This window comes from Thunnus thynnus, chromosome 1 (assembly GCF_963924715.1).
Source record: "Thunnus thynnus chromosome 1, fThuThy2.1, whole genome shotgun sequence".
Lineage (NCBI taxonomy): Eukaryota > Metazoa > Chordata > Actinopteri > Scombriformes > Scombridae > Thunnus > Thunnus thynnus.
In genome coordinates, this window is record NC_089517.1 from 25,062,348 (window position 1) to 25,082,885 (window position 20,538).

The 20,538-nt window shown below is 39.1% G+C and overlaps 1 protein-coding gene across 4 annotated transcripts in view; it reads right to left on the bottom strand.

Moving 5' to 3' along the window:
* ush2a (Usher syndrome 2A (autosomal recessive, mild)) overlaps positions 1–20,538 on the bottom strand; it is a 236,830-nt gene that overhangs the window by 184,568 nt on the left and 31,724 nt on the right. For all 4 annotated transcript variants that reach the window (XM_067592610.1, XM_067592634.1, XM_067592617.1 and 1 more), the window contains exons 10-12: positions 12,906–13,120; positions 9,496–9,717; positions 2,214–2,307 (exon numbers count right to left, since the gene is read on the bottom strand). In XM_067592610.1, the coding sequence (XP_067448711.1) occupies positions 2,214–2,307; positions 9,496–9,717; positions 12,906–13,120 (531 nt within the window). The remainder of the gene's footprint in view (positions 1–2,213; positions 2,308–9,495; positions 9,718–12,905; positions 13,121–20,538) is intronic.

The following is a 20,538-nucleotide window of genomic DNA, read 5'->3' on the forward strand; positions in this document are numbered from 1 at the left end:
AGAACTACTGTACAGTATGTATGAAAGAAGAAGAAAAATATGTCGCAAGGACAGCTAAGACCTGAGACTGTAAGAAAAATAGAAGGAAGATAGCGATGAAACATGAGAGACAGAGTCAAACAGGAATGAATTAAATACTTAGAAAGCCAGGCAATAAAGAGTGAGGGGGAGTAGAGAAAACGGCTGAGTGAAATGAAGCGAAAGACAAACACAGAGAGAGAAAGAGAGCTGATTAGAGATGCATGCTGAGGGAATGTCATTGTTCTAGTCGATTTGAGACATTATTTAAACTGAGACCCTGGAGAGAAAGACTGCATATGAGAGAGAGAGAGAGAGAGAGAGAGAGAGAGTGATCGACAAAGAGAAGAGGATAGAGACAGGGACCTAGAGAGAGGAAAAAGAAAAGTGGTATGTTAAAAAAAGAGAGATAGCAAGGGTGAAAAAAGAGAGAAAGGGAAGCAAAGAGATTTCTTATCTGCATTAGTCAGGATGACGGCATGTACTTGACAATGTGTGCTTTACATGACAATTTTCATTTGAGTCTGGAGTCCGTGTAAGACAAACACGACAACTATCAAAACTATTCAGTGCTAGAGTGTGTGTAGGAAGGTGTTTGTTATTTGAGTTTAATGGGTAAGTAAAAGAAGCAATTGAACAGGTGCTTGTTGACAGTTGTACTTCTGCATTAATGGCCTCTGTTGGCTCTGTCTAAACACACACACACACACACACACACACACACACACATACACACACACATGCACGCGCGCTGGTGTATGAATGATACATAAGTAGTGAATAATGCAGGCTGCCCTGTGCTACAGTGAGGTAGAGCAGTCATACTAAACTTTTCACTGCTGACCGACTGGAGGCTTTATTGGGGTGATGCCTACTATTACCTGACAAGTTGTATTAGTACGGTTGCAAGCAAAGGCCTGGTCAGAAGGAGGTGGTTTACATCACACAAATTCGAAATCAGAACTCAAGCTAACATACTGCAGCATACCAGTGTGGTATCATACTATTGGATTAACTGGGGGTGTCACTCAACGGGCAAGAAAACTGGGAAGCAACTGTGACCAGAAACAGACACAGTCAAATTTAATTTCTACTTTCTTACTCTCTTTCTGATAAAGTAATGCAGCCAACTGTGATATTTTAACCCAACTCTAAACCACCATGGACTAAGAGCTGGTTGATGAAGGATTCCAACGATTCATGGAGATGTCAAACTCAGTCCAAGGCTTCTTTTTTGCTGCAGTTTTAAATGTGGCTACAAGCTGTGCTGGAGCTCCATCTCTACATGTGATGAATGAAGTAGCCTTGATTAGACTGAATGCTATTAATGCTCACTAATATTAACAAAATTCAAATACACACTATTAGAATAACATTTAAGTCATGCATATTCATTTTTGTATCTTATCTGTCCCAACTCCCCCTTGTCTTACTATCCTACCTGTCATCCAGCTACAGATACATTTTCTCAAAGGACAGCAACATAAAACAAGTGGAGTCTATTTAGAAGTGACCCACTATCAAATATGGGTCACTCCACTCTACTGTAACTTTTCAACAGCATACACTATACTGTCATATTTTGTAACCTGGCCGCACTGATAGCAGTCCAGTGAAAAGCAGACTTGTCTGGCACCACTGGTATGCAGTATCTGTCCAAAAGCAAGGTAGTTAACTCCGCTCAATTGATTTCTCAGCAAATGAGGAATAAAACACTCTTCCACTAAACAAAAAGAAGTAAAAGGAGGGAAAAACACTTTACACAGAGGGACAGAAAGGAAGGGTTCAAAAAATGTGTGTGTGTAATTTTCAGTATTAGAGAAGTCCTCTCTATGTCGCTAGGAAGGAAAGTGCTTAATTAAGACCATGAGGAGATTCTCCCCAGGGGGATTCCTCTGTGCTCAGTGTGTGTGAGCATGTGTGTGTTTGTGTCTGTTTGCACATGATATGAAGCATCTGATGCTGAATATCACAATCTAATACTCCTATTGATAACTTGAGAAAAATCCACAGTGAAAGCAGTGTGCAGCAGTGTCACAACTTTGTGTCTAGGTAGGGGTGGAACTCTAACTCTTAACATGACTCTCTAATAACTTCATACTGTATGAAACATTAACATGTGTGATATCCATTGTTAAACATTACAAATTAGTTTTAAAAGTGCATATTTTTGTGATCACATGTTTGTTACTTACATTGTTTCCCTCTGTGTGGGTCTCAGGTAGACACAGACAGCGGTAGGGAGCCACACTGGTATCACAGTGGTCTGCATGGCCGTGACACTCACATCTGGCCAGATGACAGAGAGAGGGGAAGACGGAACAGAGAGAATGAGAAAGAGAGAGAGAAAGAGAAACAGATTGTATTGTAAAACTTTGAACATAGAGAAATTGCAAATGAAAAAAGAAGGACAAATGTAACAACAAAAAGATAAGCAAACAACATGTCCAAAGCTCTCCCCCCTTCAGAGTGCTGTCCACCTCCTCCATCCCTCCACAGAACAGCAGTAGTGCCATTAGGAAGCTCCCATTCAACATTTATAAATGCCATCCTGAGAATTATCAGAGCAACATAACAGGTAGCAGACAGCCCTGTTCTGTCTCTCTCTCTCTCCTTCCATCTCTCCCTCCACACACGTGCACACAAACACACACACACATACATACACATGGCAGGACAGTGATTTAATTATTCATTCAGATATTCAGTTGCTTCTCTCCCTTCTATTCTTTCTTCTATGTATCCTTTCACCTCTGTTTCTCTTTATGCCCCTTCCTGTTACAAGCTGTTTAAATTAATCAAGTCTGAAGCACTGAAATTTTTTAATTTCTTATTAAATTTAAAATGTATTTTTGTGCAGTATTGTTTGTAGGGCTGTAGTCTCCTGGTCGACTAGTCGATTAGTTGGACGATGTGCTCTCGTCCGACTAAATTCTCATTGGTCGAATAATCTCTGTGTTACTTTCATGATGAGAAAGTGCTACATCAATAGCTCTCTAGGATTAATCCATTATTTCCTGCAGCGGGAGGGACAGACTAACAAATTACCTGTGAAAACGGGGGTGTATTCAAAACACCCCCGTTGTTTTCATAACTTTGAACTCACCCAAACTAATGGAGACTGCTGGGTCTAACTGTACTCAACGTTTACTAAGCATTTACTGAACGCACTGAACGTTTGCTGAATCAGTGTTTCTCCCACAAGTATAACATTGAGAACCCCCGCCAGGCCAAAAAAATATTTTTAAATGCCAGAATTAACGCCAAATATCCGTTCATTCGGAAATCATTAGCGTTCATGAGCCTCTGTGCAGTGTTGTTCGGTAAGTGAGTCAAACTCTGTGTCGTTCCCTGGGAAAGTATTGGTAGCGTAACTCTGTTAAGTAATACGGCATTGCGTAGTATGTTTGCATAGCGAGTGGGAATGAGCGAGAAGCAGAGAAGTGACGGTGGGTGCGAGCGGATCAGAGGAAGACGTTAGTAGTAAGTTTTCAGTCTGGCAGTAAATGTACAGTACAAACTACAGTGTGTTAGTTAATAAATGCTAAAAAGTCACGTCTGTTGTTTCCCCAAGTACTGGAAAAGTGAAGGGAGTTAGCTCCAAAGTTAGCAACGATGGGTTAGCCTAACATGGCGACACAAAACAGAGAAATACAGAACAGAGAAATATGTGCCTGCTGAGTTCACTGTGCACTCTGTCCCGTACCTCACCCCCCGCAACTAATCGATTAGTTGAAGATTACGTACAATTTTAGTCGACCAAGATTTTCTTTGGTTGACTACAGCCCTAATCGTTTGGAGCATATAAGAATTAGCTTCATTGCCTTTGAGATCTACAGATCATTTGTCTCACTGATGTAACACTGAAGATAATGACAAATACATTGCTATACTCACATACAACAAGACTAGGTCAAAACCAAGTATATGATTGGAGTGTGTATGAAACGCTAGAGGGCTTTTAATTTAAAATACAGGAAGTGGCAGCATTCGGCCGAGCAATGGTGTAACTTCATCACTCAGTCAGTGAATTAGTAACTCAGGTACAGACTATCATATTTAAAATAATGATAATAACTTGCAATTTCCAAAGGAATAAATACAACTTTTATAATTTACTATATCATCCTTAAACATCAAAGACAATAATGTGCTGTCGTTTACAATGGTGGCTTTGTGGTTTATCATTTAAGAATGCTTAACAATATGCCATTAAGACATTTCTAATGAAAAAAATTCACACAAATATCTTAAATGATAGGTTAACATTTTTTCAGGTCTGTCTAGAAATAATACTCTCATGCCAATTTGTACAGTGACAGAGTTACTGGTAGTTATTGTTCATCCTGTCCATATTGGTTGCAAAGAGATCCCTTTCTAAAGCAATTTCAATCCAAGTGATGGGGGACAAAATCCATAAACAGCTGTAGCTATCTTTCAAAGTCTTTTCAGTAAAAAAATTCCTCTTTGTGATTCTCACAGACAAAGAAGTACTAAAAATACTAAAAAAGACTGTGGTAGCTACCCACTTGATTCTTGATTTGTCTATATTAGAATGCTGAAGCCTCGTATTAGCTTTAAACTTGGGAATCAATTTTTGCACAGAAAAAGCACGATAGATTTTGTCTCCCATCACTTACAGCGCTAGAATATATAGGAAAAACAATTACATGTGGACGTGTGAGTATTTTTTTAAGATGGACTTAAAAAGGGTGAACCTATCCTTTAATGTTTTTCTTATGATGTCATAAATGTATAAGTACATACTCACTGGTGGGAAATACATAAACTACAAGAGCCTTAAAGCTGGAATGTACCACACAAATAATGCTGACTTTTTATCTTTCAGATTAAACTGATATAAATACAAAAAAACTATATATATAATATGGAGACTAACAATACCCTAATAACAAAAAGTCCTAGGTCAGGTGCAATACTAAATAATATACTGATGAGACTGACACTGTAACCCCAGTCTCTCTGTTAATAACCTGAGGAAATCTACTTGCTATATTTAAAGATCCCCTCTAGACATATATTAAGACATCTAAAATACTCTGCTTGGAACAATAATGAGTGTCTGATATGGCTTTTCTACAAAAAAAGTATAATTACCACGTCAAAAACCCTGAAATGACATTTCCTCGTTCTCCCTCATTAAAATCCAGGATCTATGAATATGCAAATATATTTCATTTCAGAAGTTTAACTGCTGGACACCAGATGTTTCCTACTTCACTGGCTTCAAGCTTCACATCACCCTTGCTTAAGTTGAATATTAGACCAGAATTGGCTCCAAACTATTTGTGATGTCACAAATCCTGCTCGTAGGCCCACCCCTTAAAATCAGATTTTCAATGAGCACAAAGAAACTTTCCACTTAATGTAGATGAAAGTGATAACAGCCTTCTAGTGTCAAACTCTGCACATACATCATTCTGCACAGTGAAGCTCAAACATCAAACTGTAGGAACAAGAAGAATTTAAGCTGCAAGCAGCGTCGAACGGGCCTTCACACCCTTGCGCACGTCGGGGTGCGGTGCAGTCCAAGCCTTCTGTCACGGGCGTGTAGATGTCTCCAGACCTGGGCTGACAGGTCTGACTTTACAAACATGCGAAGTTTGGTGCAGACTGGAGCATGTACAATAAAGTTATAGCAATTTCCTCTGTCATGGCGAAACATCAAAACTCAACGGTGTGAGGATGACAATTTTCTGCAGGGTGAGACATGTCTGTCTTGCTCACCCCTGTGTCATCAAAATTATGCAAGTTTTGGGCCTTTTCACTGTAATTTCAATTAATAATTTGAAAACTTTTGATGAGTTTGTGTTTAAAACAAATTAATTTCCTAATTTTCATCAAGTTTATTTTTAGAAAAGTAAAGACTTTTAACCCACATGACCTGGTCAAAGTTTGATTGAAATGTGTACTGTCAGGTGTGTAGAGACAATAAGTAACTGCAGCTTGACAGAGAAAAAAAATATTTGAATAGAGAGTGTGAGTGAACCGCTAGGTGCTTGGGCCCTAAAAAGGAAAAACTGCAGTACAGAGCTACAAATTTTAGTTTTGATTTTATTTTTCTGCAGCACTTTATCACTAAACTGTCATTCTCACTCAATGAGCTCCATTCAACCCCCCTTCTCCTATTCTCTCTCTCTCTCCCTCTCAGTTGGAGAGGAGAATGTCACTCTTCTTGTGAAATATCCTCATAAATCCCATGACTTTGGCCAAATCCTACATTAAAAATCACATTCTTTTGTAGGAAATTTCATCGAAAATCCATTGATACAGGTTTCAAAGTGGTCAGTCATGTATTCAAGTTTGAAGTCGATACCATTAACGCCCTAGGAGGAGATAGCGTTTCTTGGGGGTCCAAAATTGGCGCAAAGTCGTACTTTGATGGGCATATTGCGGACTTCCTGTTGGATTTAGGTCAAGGGTGTCAGAATACGATTTGTAGGTCTTGATGAGACGAATAATTGAGTTTTGGTTCAATCTCTCTACGACATTCCTACGGGCCGTGGCGGCCATATTAGATACGTAGGTGGCGCTCTCGAGCACATTTTGGCACTTTGGGGGTTAATTTTTACATTTTATCAAATTTTTCACCAGACCTGATGTGCCTGCCAAATTTGGTGAGTTTTTGAGCATGTTTAGGGGGTCAAATTTAGGGCTGAAGTGGCGGAATAATAAAGAAGAAAGAAACAAACAAACACACGAAATAGAATAGGGTCTTCGCCCTTTGGGCTCAGGCCCTAAAAACACATTTTTGTAGTAGGGGGACTTTTAATACTATACAGTAGGGGTGTAACGGTTCGTGTAATCGTCCCTAACCATTCGGTACAGGATGTTCGGTTCAGTTTGAAACTTTTCCCAGTCCCCTTGGTCCCCTTCCCCTTGCTGTGATGGTCACCTTTGAGTGAAGCCGTTCTTCACTTCACAACTGTAAACACATTTGATTTCCAACGTGGTCGGACAAAACACATCATAACCAGTTCGGAGCGACCATAAATCAGCATAAAACAGCTGTTAAGAAGGTGTCCTGACTCTTTGCAAGAAACAGAAAATTTGTTTTCTTTTTCCACTGCAGCACAACTAAACTGCTTCAGTAATAGTTTTGGCCATTGACCCATTGTTGGATGTTATTTTCTACCTTTCTTTTTTTTTTTCTGCACCGAAATCGTATGGAAAAAAATCGTGACCCCAAAACCGAGGTACATAGTAACCGTGAATTTTGTGTACCTTTACACCCCTACTATACAGTTTTTTTTTGAAAATATAGCCACCATAACATGCCGTAATGTGACATAAGGGGGACGTTGTTTTAACATGTAGGATAAACAATGCTAATGACATACACACACACACACATATACACACATGCTTAAGTTATGAGTGTACTCTCTCTTGCCAACATGCCTTTTTACATGCTTTATAAGGAATGAAGAGAGATGGAAGAAGAATGAAAGAAAAGGGGGGGAATGGGAAGATGGTGAGGGGTAAAGAATGCAAAGATGAGATTTCAGCAGCTCTAAATCTGTTTCTCCTACTTCAGTGTAACAAGCTACTAATTAAAACAGCTTAGAGGGAGGGGAGGGACAGTAAGAGTTAGAAATGATTGCCTCCTGCATAATCCTATAATTACCACAGTCATATAAAAACAGTCACTCTGTCAGTCTAATGAAGAGATGTGTTCACAATTACTCTCAGAAAAGCTCTGCTGAAACTCAACAGTCTGTCAAAGATATTTTTTGAGCTTTAACATTCTTCTAACAAACCAACACTAACAAAATATCTTCAATTGTCTCTTTTAAAGGGGACCTATTATGCTCATTTCCAGCTCTATATTTTTATTTTGGGACTCTATTAGAGTAGCTTTGCATGACTCACAGCTCAAAAAACTCCTTATTTATCCTATACTGGTCCTTTATGTAGCCCCCTAGTTCAGCCTATGTCTGAAACGAGCCGTTTTAGGTCCCCTCCCCTCTGCCCCTCTCCTTAAAAGCCCACTTTCTTCTGATTGGCCAACTTATCCAAATTATCAGAGCCGTTAGCGGCGCTATTCTTCAATAAAAACAGGTTGACACAACAACATATGGAGATATTTGGAGCTATTTGTTCCAAGGATCAGTTAGAACTAACGCAAGGAGAAATAGTACAAGCAGAAACAGCCAGAGTGATGATGTTTTATGAAGAGCTGCAGACGACCAGCACACCTCCAACATGTAAACAATTTATTTACTTTGCCATGCTGTGTAATGGAAAAACACTTGCAGCATGCCAGCTCGATTTGAGCGGTGGCTCAGCGTGACTAACCTCAAAACAATGGAAAAATTCCATAATGTTAGCGGAGCGGAGCAGTGAACTCCAGCACTAACAAATGAGAGCAGCTGACCAACACACACTGCAGCACTTGTGGGCGGGCTCTGCCTGGAGCAGATGAACATATAAAGAAATCCATCACGAGGTGACGTCAGCTCATCGCAGAAGTAGAAAAAAACGTCTGAAACCTAGTATTCAGAGCAGTCTGAAGCCTGAGCTTTTAGCTCACAGGGATTACTTTTACCTCACTATTTGCCACTTTTGCCACTTTTAATATGAACATTTGACATTGTAACATTATATATATATGACACAAAATAAAGAAAAGCACAATAGGTCCCCTTTAACCAATTATGACTCTTACATTTTAAGGACTATAAGAGATTGGAATGATGCAACATGTGATGATTTCCCTACATTCATTAAAGAACTTGAAAACACTCACAAAAAGATGTAAAAACACTTAAAAGTTAAAGTATTAGTTTATGAATATTAATGATAACTTCATTCACTCTATGAAGTTTAGTGTACTTGCCATGAGAAGTACTAAACATCCTGTGAAAACAGTTGGGTAATGTTTTCTGTGTTTCTGGAGGGAGCTCTCCAAAGTTAAAAAAAAAAACCCTGAAGAGGTTGTACAGTACACTGTCACCAGGGTTTGAAAGATGTGGAGGTTAATTAGGCAGGGAGCGTCTGATGACTGACAGACAGTATCCAGCTGCATTATGGGAAATGTATAGGATACATTTTGTTACTGGTGCTTGACCCATACTAAGGAGTAAATATCAAGATATTTCAGTCTATGCTGCTTTAATTACATTTTTTTACTTTTAAAATCTGTTTTACCTAACCCCCCAAATTTATGAGAGCATAATACTAGGTTTCTGGAGTAACCCTTTAATTCTTACTTACCTGCATTTTAAGGTATACAATAACTATATTAGAGGTATGATGATTCAAAATTCTACTCAGTGTGCAAGTTAAGTTCTTCAAGGCTTTTATTTATATATACCATAGATTAACATATCCAATTAAATTCCAGATTGGAAATTTAAATTCCATTTTATTTATCATAATACACAATACCACCAACTTTCAGACACAGATGAGGTACTTATATTGGTTCTCTGGATAAATTATTGTAAACCTCACCTGCCACTGATGGTGATCTCATTGATGGCATAGTATCTGTGTCGCTGGTTCACCCCAGCTGCTCTGGTCTGGTACTGTCCACTAAGATGTATCCTGACCTGGGTGGCATGTACCATCTTCTGAAGTTCAGGAGTGTTGTAGAAGTCATTATAGCCTGGCCTCAGGTTTGGTCCTGGGGTCAGCAGGCTGATTGTGATGTTACCTCCTGAGTAGGGCACGTCACTGAAACCCAGGAAAAACACACAAACATAAAGTCAGTTAAGTATGAAGATAAAAACAGACATATTAAACAAAACATTTGCAAAGTTTGTATTTGGTGACAAGGAGGACGCATGAGAAATATGCTAGTTTCATCTTGGAGGAAATGTTATTCACAACTTAGCAGTGTTACTTGTGTGTAGGGTTGTTATACTATTCAGAAGAACCCACGGGCTACATACTGAAGTATGGGTTCTTCATGGTGTACTAACATTTTAAGATAAGGCACCATTGAACACACAGTACAAGTGTCATGACAAAGACAAAAACTCCTACTGTATCATTCTGTCTTCACCTCTACAGGCTCCTCCTTTGCTTACTTTCTTCTTTTCTTTCTCTGTAAATGCCTCCCCTACTTTGTCTTCAGGTAATTCTGTAAGACGTATTCAGGGCACTTCTCCTGTGTTTCCATGTGTGTGCACGTGTTTGTTTATGCTAGTTTGGTTTTTGGCATACTACAAGCACAGAGTCCACACTATTGTACTCATTGATGTAAACGGGATGTATGTATGTAAAAATGTGTCCACATAACTCTATTTTGGTTTGTGCATATGCTGTGCTTGCTGTGTTTCTGTCTGTGTCTGGAGTCTATAGTGTTGTACATATGTTTTACATACATTTCTGCACGCATTCATGCCCCATTAATGCATGTTACTAACTTGGCATCTTCCATGGAGTTTTGTGCTTTCTCATCTTGCAGGTGACCTTTTGGTTGCGGACCACCTGCTGTCCAGCTGGACCAGCTTGACAACCACTGCTATTACTATTATTATTAGTCATATTTCTATTATTATTATTGTTATTATTGTTGTTGTTGTGCTTCTCTGTGTCTCGCTCTCCTCTCTCTCCCCCTCCCTCTTTCTCTCTCAACCCAACCAGTCAAGACAGATGGCAGCCCACCTAGACCCCAGTTCTGCTCGAGGTTTCTTCCCATGAAAGAGGAGTTCTTCCTTGCTGCTGTTGCCAAGTGCTTGTTCATGGGGGGAATGTTGGGTCTCTGTAAATTAAAGAGTATGGTCTAGACCTGCTCTATGTGAAAAGTGTGCTGAGATAACTTCTGTTGTGATTTGGAGCTATATAAATAAAACTGACTTGACATATTGACAGTTCAGCTACCAACACACACGCACACACACACACACACACACATGTGGGCGCTCTCATGAGCATACATTAGTAGATCTGTCCTGCCTAAGACTGACTCTATCATCAAAACTAAAAAGAATAACACTAACTACTTGATGAATAAAACAAACATTCGATTTATATATGAATATGTGAGGGGGAAATTGGGAAAATCTCCAAATATAGACACCTGCTCCCCCCTTCACATTGCTTGTGACGTGTAATAAACAGGTCATTAATTAGCTAGTTAGACTTGAGACTTGGCCACTTCTGTGTAAAGCTGGACAGTGTAAGAAATAAGTGCAAGAAATATATGGAGTGACCTTGTAGCCAAGGGGTTAAGCAACGACCATGAACTGCAAAGTCCCTGGTTTGTGTCCAGCCAGGCACCTTTGTTGTCATTCCTCATCTCTCTACTGTTACTGTCCAATAAGGAAAAAAATCCCCCCAAATAACAACTTATTCAAAGCAATAACAAAAATTATATTGATATTTATTATGTTTATTTTTATACAGCACACATTTCAGCCAGTGCTCAATATGAAAAAAGATCAGTATGATGGGGGACACATTGGTTCCATTTTTGGGCATTTGGGCAACAGTTTTTGTTTTTTTGTTTTTTCCTAATGGAAAAAAAAATTGTGATACAACTGTAACTATTGAATTAACTAGACCACTAAAATAACTAATAATCAAAACTTGCACCTATATTGTAATGCTGTAATGCTGTTCATCTCTGTTGTCTCTAAGTTACCTGTCTATCTGTACATGTAAACAAGAGGCAAAGAGATCATGAACAGCCCTCCTGGAGCAGAACTGACTGACTGGTTTGAAAACACCTGAAATGACTGAGGCATGCTTAAATTAATCTCACCAGACACTCTAGTGAGCTCAGGAGAAGCAACGTCTCCTGTGGGATTAAATAAATCTTGCAAGATAAAAAACATAAATCTCACAAGATCAAATGAGGTGCTCTTTTTGATATAATTATCAACCACTGATGTCACAAAGTGTTTTATTATGTTGCCAGTGTGAGGTTCAATTGCTCTCATGCCAAATTAACTAATACATGTAACTGTGCCAGGGAAGGTTGTATGTGATATCATTTGTCAGTCAAGTGAAAAATAAGCAATGACTACATAATCTCTGATCTATTCATACCTGTTCTATCTAGTGCCAACCGAGGCCTTGATACAAGCAGCTATGCCAAGATTGAGTGTGTGAGATTGTGTGTGTATGTTAGACTACGTTCCAAGTCCAGTTCTCTATCTAGTGCCAATCGAGAGCCTGTTACCGGTCATGTGCCAAGGCAACGCCGTAGGTGGTTAGCTTTTTAAATCTACTCACTGTGAGGGTGCCAGGAAAGTGTGTGTGCTTCTTTGTGTGTTTACTGCATGTGTGTGTAATGGGTATGTGTCTGGTTTTCTTTGATGTCCTGAAACTAATGTTCTTTTGTTTTAGTACATGTGCTTACACACATATACACTTGCATACATTTATGAATATGAGTCTGTGTGTGGTGTGTGTGTGTGCTCATAATTCTCTTTGTTGAGTCTTGCCAGTAATTTTCTGTGTCATCTTCTCTGCATGGAAGAGGCCATGACCACCCAACAGGGTAGAAGAGAACATGTGGTCCCTGCTCTTGGGAGAAAGCCCCAAACAGACTGTTTGAGGAGTTTATTTTCAGCTTTTCCACATATAGATTATTCAAAGCAGTTTCAAATGGAATGATTAATCTGTATCCTTATCTGACTAATGACGCAGTAAAGGAGAAGAACGTATATTAAATTTTACAACAGAACTGAAAGTAACTAAATGTGTGGTTGCCCTCCCTGATTCCCCCAGGGCTTACCATACTACTAAGCATATTGTGTTATTATTGATGTACGTTTAAAACCATGCACAAAAAGCTTAGTAACCTTGGAACCCAGGATCAGTGGATAAAAATAATACCATTTTTCATACTTACCATCCAAACATACATGCACACACACACACACACACACACAAACACGCACACATCCTACCTGGGTAGTTGCAGACAGTTGACTGAGTCTGGCCTCAGTAAAGGCCCGTTGTTCTGCATTTCAAACACACTGCAGTCTTTGGCAATATACTGCCAGTCCAACCAGGGCTGTTCTGTGGTGGTGCCACTCTGCAGGTCAGTAAGATCGAGCCTTCGTCTTTGGATCAGAACTGACTCAGGCAAGAGGCCGCCAAACTGAACTATAACGTAGAATACCTGGAGGAGACAGGGGTACAGTTAGGATGAATAGGTACACCTGTCCACGATAGCCCTGTAATAAATCCCACCATGGTGATACTTTAAATCTTTACTTTTTGTTAACACTGTGACAGAAATATTTATTCACCTCTATAGCAATTTTCAAAGCCGTAGTAAGAGGTGTTGCTGTTTTGCATTGCATTGTATTAACTGTTTAATAGTCTAATGAGCACATTTTTAACTGTGAAATCTTGATAAAAAATTAGTTGTACTTAACTCAACCTGATTGAGCCATCTCTAGCACTCAGTTGAAGTATGTTAGGCCAAAAATATTTACCATGGTGTGGAATTTTCATAACTTTTATTTTCTATTTTTACTTTGATTGCAGAGGGCTGACCGAACAAAATGATATTGGAATGAATCTGGTGTTTGTACATGACTATTAGTTAATTTTTCTAGTCATGTTCTAATAATGACAATGTCCTTATAGGTCATTATTTGTCTTTTTCTTGCATGGAGGACCCAAAATTATAATTAAGGGTTTTGGTTGAAAACCAGACAGCTCTCAAACAACACAGTCACACATAGTTACACGAACACACACACATTCCTATCACACACAAACCATGTGTATGTCTTTGTGTAGGTGTGGGTGTGCGTGTGTTAAGTGTTATCTGCCCCACTACAGTGTGGGCTGGGACACTGGGTTACACAGTAGGGAGCGCATTAAGCCACCACCACTGTGCAAACACACACACACACACACACACACAAACTTCAGAAAGTGTCTTTTATCTGGGGACTTGAGTTGAGCGCCCACGTCAGGACAGCTCCCAAAATCCTGCCCACACTCACATACACACTTCAGAGAGAAGAGAGATGACAGCCCCCCCCCCAATGTTGACAACGACCAAATCCAGCAATCTCTCTCTCTCTTTCTGCCCCCTGTCTGTCTCTCGCTACAGTGCTTAGAAAGAGGATGAAACTACTGTCCACTGCACCCACAGGTGCAGGCAGATAGATATTGTACAGTGTTTGTATTGTAGCATTTCAGCTGTACACTCCAAAATGATGGAATTTATTTGACTGTCCTACCCAAAGCAGCTAACAATGAATGAGCAAGCCAAGACTTTGAGATGACACAGAGACCTGTGATAAACCCACATTTGCTCCTAACCCTGCTCACATGGATATCACACAACTCAATGTTGACATAACAGATGAACAGGGGATTCTGTAATAACTAATATTGAAATATTATAACCCAATGGAAGATATTAGCTGCAACTTATGGCCTTCTACATTTTGTAACTATTTTATAGTTTTTTCCCTCATCATTGATAAACTTACCTTTTAGATGTTATATTTTTATTTATTTCTTGTTGATATGTCTTTATAAGCCAATTTGGATTTGAATGTAATCCTTAATGTATTTTGTTTTTGTGTCATGTTACTTGTGCTAATAAATAAATTACACATGAAACTAAAAGTCTAAATAATAAATTCTGCTATTATAAATTTCAGATACTTAAATATACTGGCACAAGTTGTTGCATTAATTTTTAATAAGGTTACCACCTAAAGAAAAAATATTTATACCACTTTGTCTGCACCCTCAATTTAATGTCAATTTTTCACAATATATATAGGTTTTAACCTATATATATATATATATATAGTATATGAAACAAATCTGTTTCCAGCTGACATACAGCACCAGGCAAAGGTTTGGACACACTTGAATGTACAGTACGGGTACTGTAATTCTGTTTGGTAGTAACGTACTGTATAAGGAGTACAAGCTGACTGTTGAATGAATGGCTACACTATGGATTACCTGTGCAAGCAGTCCGAAAGAGTTCAAATGTGGATTGAATGTGTGTTTGTCATAACACACAGTGCTGGTGTGTCAAAGTTTCCAAAGCTGTTTAAAGATGCCTCAACAGAGTACTCCTAGTGTATTGTCAAGGTCAAACTCAAGGCCTCACAGCTACAGGATGGATCCTTATCAGCCCATCCGACCAGCTGATGGCAATCGTGTCTTTCAGGATGATAATACGTACAAGGGAGTGGCTGACATATTCAATTAACTCAGTCAAAACATGTCAACACTGGAAAATTTGAGACACCATTATCACAATTACTTAAAATTTTAAAAAAAAGTCAGAATCCTGATAATGGTCTAACAGACTTCTATGTACAGGCAAAATAAGATACTTTATTTTCTGTTTCATTGCACGCAGGGTATTTGCATATTCTTAAGTACGCATTTAATGACTTTTAAGACCTTTTTAATACCTCTAAAACGAAAAAATAGTACCATTACTGTGGCAAAAGAAATTAAGAAACAAGACTGCAATATACACCATTATTGAGTTTTTTGAATATTTTGAAATATTCGGTGCACATTAGCTGACATAACTGCATTCTCATTAACGAAAATAAAACTGTATGGGGCTGAGCCCATTCCAATGGAAGACAATGTCCCTCTGTGTTTACCATCAAATAAATATAAGAGGGCCCTGTAGAGACAACTTGACAACCCAGTCGCTACAACCTTTTGGCCTAAAATCACAAAAATGTGTACATAAGACAATCTCAACTTCTACAAAGCGCTAATGACCCTTAAAGTCTGCCTGGGTAATTTCTAGGGAGAAATAATCCTTATGTTCTTCAATTTTTAATTTCTCAGTCAATAAGCACCAAACTTTCCTTTTCAGAACGTCTGGCAGAAATAATTTGTATAGTTGTTTGACCCTGTTTGTCCATGGACACCATGTCTCTCATGACATGTGTCCTAGCTCAGCAGCCTTCTTATCAATTTCATTATTTAGGACTAGCAACTGCTCTCTCTTTTCCTTTGCTCGTCTCCTCAGTGTGTTTGATTTTGTTATCGGTGTTGCCATTCTGGTCCCTGCAGTATTCTCTGCGTGTTTGGCACAGTTGTCTGCACCCTTTTGTAGACTCTCGCATACATCTTGTGTATCCTCTTCTTTAGCTCATCAAGGTTTTCTTCAACGTTCTTTCTCTTCAGCTTTTGCTCATCCCTTTTTGCTTTTTTCCTCATCCAGGTAAGCTCTGTACCTGAGGCATGCAGTTGCACACTAGTTCAGCATCATCTTCCCCATCATTTTGTAAGAGTCACTTTGGTCACCACGCCAGACACTCTGACATGGACACTAGGGCTGTAGTCAACCAAAGAAAATCTTGGTCGACTACAATCGTACGTAATCTTCAACTAATTGATTAGTCGGGGGGGGGGGGACAGAGTGACCCAGCAGGCTCCATTACTTTGGGAGAGTTCAAAGTTATGAAAAAAATGGGGGTGTTTTGAATACACCCCCGTTTTCACAGGTAATTTGTTAGTCTGTCTCTCCCGCTGCAGGAAATAATGGATTAATCCTAGAAAGCTATTGATGTAGCACTTTCTCATCATGAAAGTAACAGAGATTATTCGACCAATGAGAATTTAGTCAGACAAGAGCATATTGACCAACTAATCGACTAGTCGACCAGGAGACTACAGCCCTAATTGTCACATACAAGTCTCTGTGTGATAACGGTGTCCTCTGCTATGTTGCATGTTTCCACCTCTTTGTTGACTGAGAACCCTGTTTGACTTCTGCTTGCCCTTGGGACAAGAGCAGCAACTTCTTGCAAAAACTCCAGAGCTCAGGGTAAGAAGTGCTGATGTGTTGCTGTAAAAACACATCAACTCTGGAGTCTTGGTCTTGTGGACTCAAGGACATGGAGTTCACAGCTTTGGCCTCTTTGAACAAGAAGGTCTCAAACTGCTGTGAAATCCCCTGAAATTAGATGCAAAAACATATATATGTAAATATTCACATAATATTAATAGCAAAATAACAGATTAAATATGTATGTTCAAGTCAGAGCAAAATTAAAACAATAAAATTGTAATCATTCAAAAGTCAGTCAACAATTGTGTTTTAACAGATGTTCAAGTGCAAGTGTCATTCTCAAGTCATCTATGCTACCCAACAAATTGCCACCCAACAAACACAATAGCATTGTGTGCCCCGTCTCTCAAGCTGTGACTTAACTGTCCCATGATGAAGGTAATGTAACATGTGTGCCATCAATACAATGTCAATCAAATGTCAGCATTCAGTGTGTAGCCAATGAAATCACACCAACATGAATATGCTGACCAAGTGAATACTCCCTGACAAACTAAGGGACTTGGTGTATGAAAGGCAATGCCAATTTTTAAAGAGAATGTTAAAATCCATGTGTTGTTAACAAATATCCATGTTTCAGATAAGAATAATGACAGAAAAATATAATTTAATTAATAATAATATTCTATTCCACTCTATTCTTATTCCTATAATTTACCAGCAGATATTCCGCCTGTCAACGGATTATCTTCCACAAACGTCTGGATGAGACACTTCCTTTTCTGCAGGCACTCATCTGGCTCGGAGTACATTGTATTTGGGTCCAAACACATCATGTTTTGTACTATGGAGTACTTCAGAGGGCACTTATCCAGAGCCTTCTTGCAGATGCTTGAGAGGGCAATCTCACAGTCTTTGTTAAACTGCAACACACCAAGCTTGCTTACACTGTTTTTGGCCCCCAACAGTCCCTGACGAAAGTAAGTGGTTTTTCAAACCTCCAGAATAATTACACATACTCAGCAGTTGGTTAACATTAATTCAGCTGTACATATCAAACTACAGATAAAATATTAAAAATTGGTCACAAATATTTGACTTGACCTAAAAAGTTTTTTACTGTGCACTTTAATTACAGATTGTGTATTTCTCTGTATTTCTTCATGGCATCATGCTCATGGCATCAAGCACTTTGTGACGATTGTCTGTGAAAAGCGCTATATAAATACATTTTACTGACTTAACTTACTTAAAATAGCCTAGACATTCTGCAACACATCATTATTGAATTGCTCTGATGAATAAAAGGCATGAATATACTGGATGTCCCACCTTGAGGGCAGCTGCTGCACCCATACTGATTAAATTTATGAATGTGAGTGGTGAGTGGTTGTGTGGTTAGGGGAGAATGTGTGAGTTTGTGGGTGCACATGTGTGTTGCAGCTTGCAGGCAAGTAGATAAGTATAACTGGACAAATGAAATAGGTAGGAAATATAAGTATTGTGGAAGAGATGGGACTTGTTTAATAACTAGAGATAAGTAGAGCATGTACTGATGTATGCGGAGTATGTGTACAAGGGGAATGAGTGTGGGGAAGGGTTAAGGTAATATGTTGTATATGATCTTGTATACGATTTTATGTCAATGAGTGTATGTGCCCAACTCATTAAACGGAAAAAGAAATATTAACTCTTCAATTAAAGTGCTTGTCATATGAACAAAGCTGGTCAGTAGCTTAAACAGGACTACAATGGAGTCAGTTTACAACACAAGAAAGATATTGAATAATTACCCTGATCAAATCATCCAGGTCTTTCTGGAGGAAGGGCGTTATTGGAGCATCCGTCTGGTATTTTGTCAGAAAACGTAGGAAGACTCTTGAAATGGCCAGAAGAAGGGATCTATTCGGGCCTCAGTGATGGTGTCATATGACAATAACCCCAGGTCCACGTACTTCACAATGGAGGGCCAACCTTCAACTGCTCTTTCAACTGCTGGCAAGTTTTCAAGCCACTGATGGCAACAGAAAGGTTAAGGAAACGTTGAGGAACTGTTGCAGAACTGAAGTCCTCCTTCTTGCTGGTGCACAGTTGAAGAGAGAGTGCAGGGCTCTGAGCACTTTCTCCATCTGTTACACTGCAAAACCACTCTTCAAAACTAACCACAACTTCGAGTTGAGCCCCAGCAAATTGCTCACCCTGTTCTTTTTGTATGAGCTCCACAAACATCCAACTAACATTGGGTCCATGTTCTTAAGCTTGAGTTCCTTTGTACACTCCTGCAAATGTGAAAAATAAAAACACCCTATAAAAAACAGCCATCGTCTTACTAGTACAATAATGATACCCACAACACTTTACTAAGTCATGTTATCCATTTACATATTCCCTTTTATATAATTCTAGATGTGTTGCTTTTGTCCTCTTTGAGTGAGCAAACACCAAGACAAATTCCTTGTATAAAAATTTCTTGGCAATAAATATCATTCTTATTCTATGCAAATAAAAATGGGTCCAGGCCTAACATTACTGTAGGAACAAAAAAGGAACAAAAAAGCAGTTTAAACAAAATCGCATTTTAGCCTAAGTAGTCAAGGGTTTGTCTAAATTTGTTAAGTTGTTACTGCATAGCTCATATGGCTTACCTTGAAATGTTCCAACAAGTCATCTGCTGTTGAATGGCCCATGAATTATGATCCAAAGAAATAGAATTGAACGTGGGTGCCAGTTTCATCGGTTGTCCAATGCAATGTCTTCCATGCAGGTCTAGTTGTTTATTCTTAGTGGTCCTGTTCATGCTCCCGTCGAACATAATGACAAACGAATCTTTATTCACTCTTGAGATGAACTCCTTTTTCATGTAAGGAGCAAGTCCAAAGCGCACAAGGTGAGCTGTCTTGTCCCTTCCACAGGTGAATGTTTTGCATTTTTGGAATCAGGAAACATTTCCCTGAACACTGTGTGGATGTCGTCATTTGAAGTGTATGAGTGGTGGCGACTTATTGTACATGCAAAACCCACAGCACTTCTGCCCTCAACCTGGCTGTCAGAGAGAAAGTGCTGAATACTGTCAGATGACTGGTACTGGGGCCTGAAGGCTTTGCCAGAGTGGACATATTCGCAGTAGACAAATCATCTCTAGTACGTACAGCTAAACTAGCAGTGCTGTAGCAGTGAACGACTTGATGGATACTTTTTCGAGTGCTAGCATAGCGCTTGTGCTTTTCAGATTTCATATGAGAATCCAGGGCTTTACAACCCATTGTCCGAGGTTTGAATGTTTTACAACAGAGTTCATTTTGCACCTCATACGAATCGCTGGATGGTTTCAGCCCGCTACAATATTTGTCATCCACCAACCACTTCTCATTAAATTTGCATTTATCCATGGCTGAGCCTGCATTGCTTGCTCACAGTGTTGTGTTCTTGTTTTTTTTTTTCCTTTTTCCCCACTGCATCCCTCAAATCAGGAGCTGAATAAATACATTCTTCTTCTGGGTTAAAATGCAGATCACAGCCACACAAGGCGTACCGCCAACTACCAAGCAGAGTGTAAGCTACGTATTTAACGTACAAACAAATAGGTATTGGACATTGTGGAAATGGTCACTGTTGTGTGATATGAAATACCAGTAAAATAAAACATAAAAACTGAACAAAACATAGACAAGCTCATTCATTTTGCCCCAAATCAAATTGAATTCCTCCCCTCCTGCAATTCCAGACATTTTAAGACATTTTTAGACCTTGAATATCAAAAACTAAATTTAAGACATTTTAAGACTTTTTAAGGA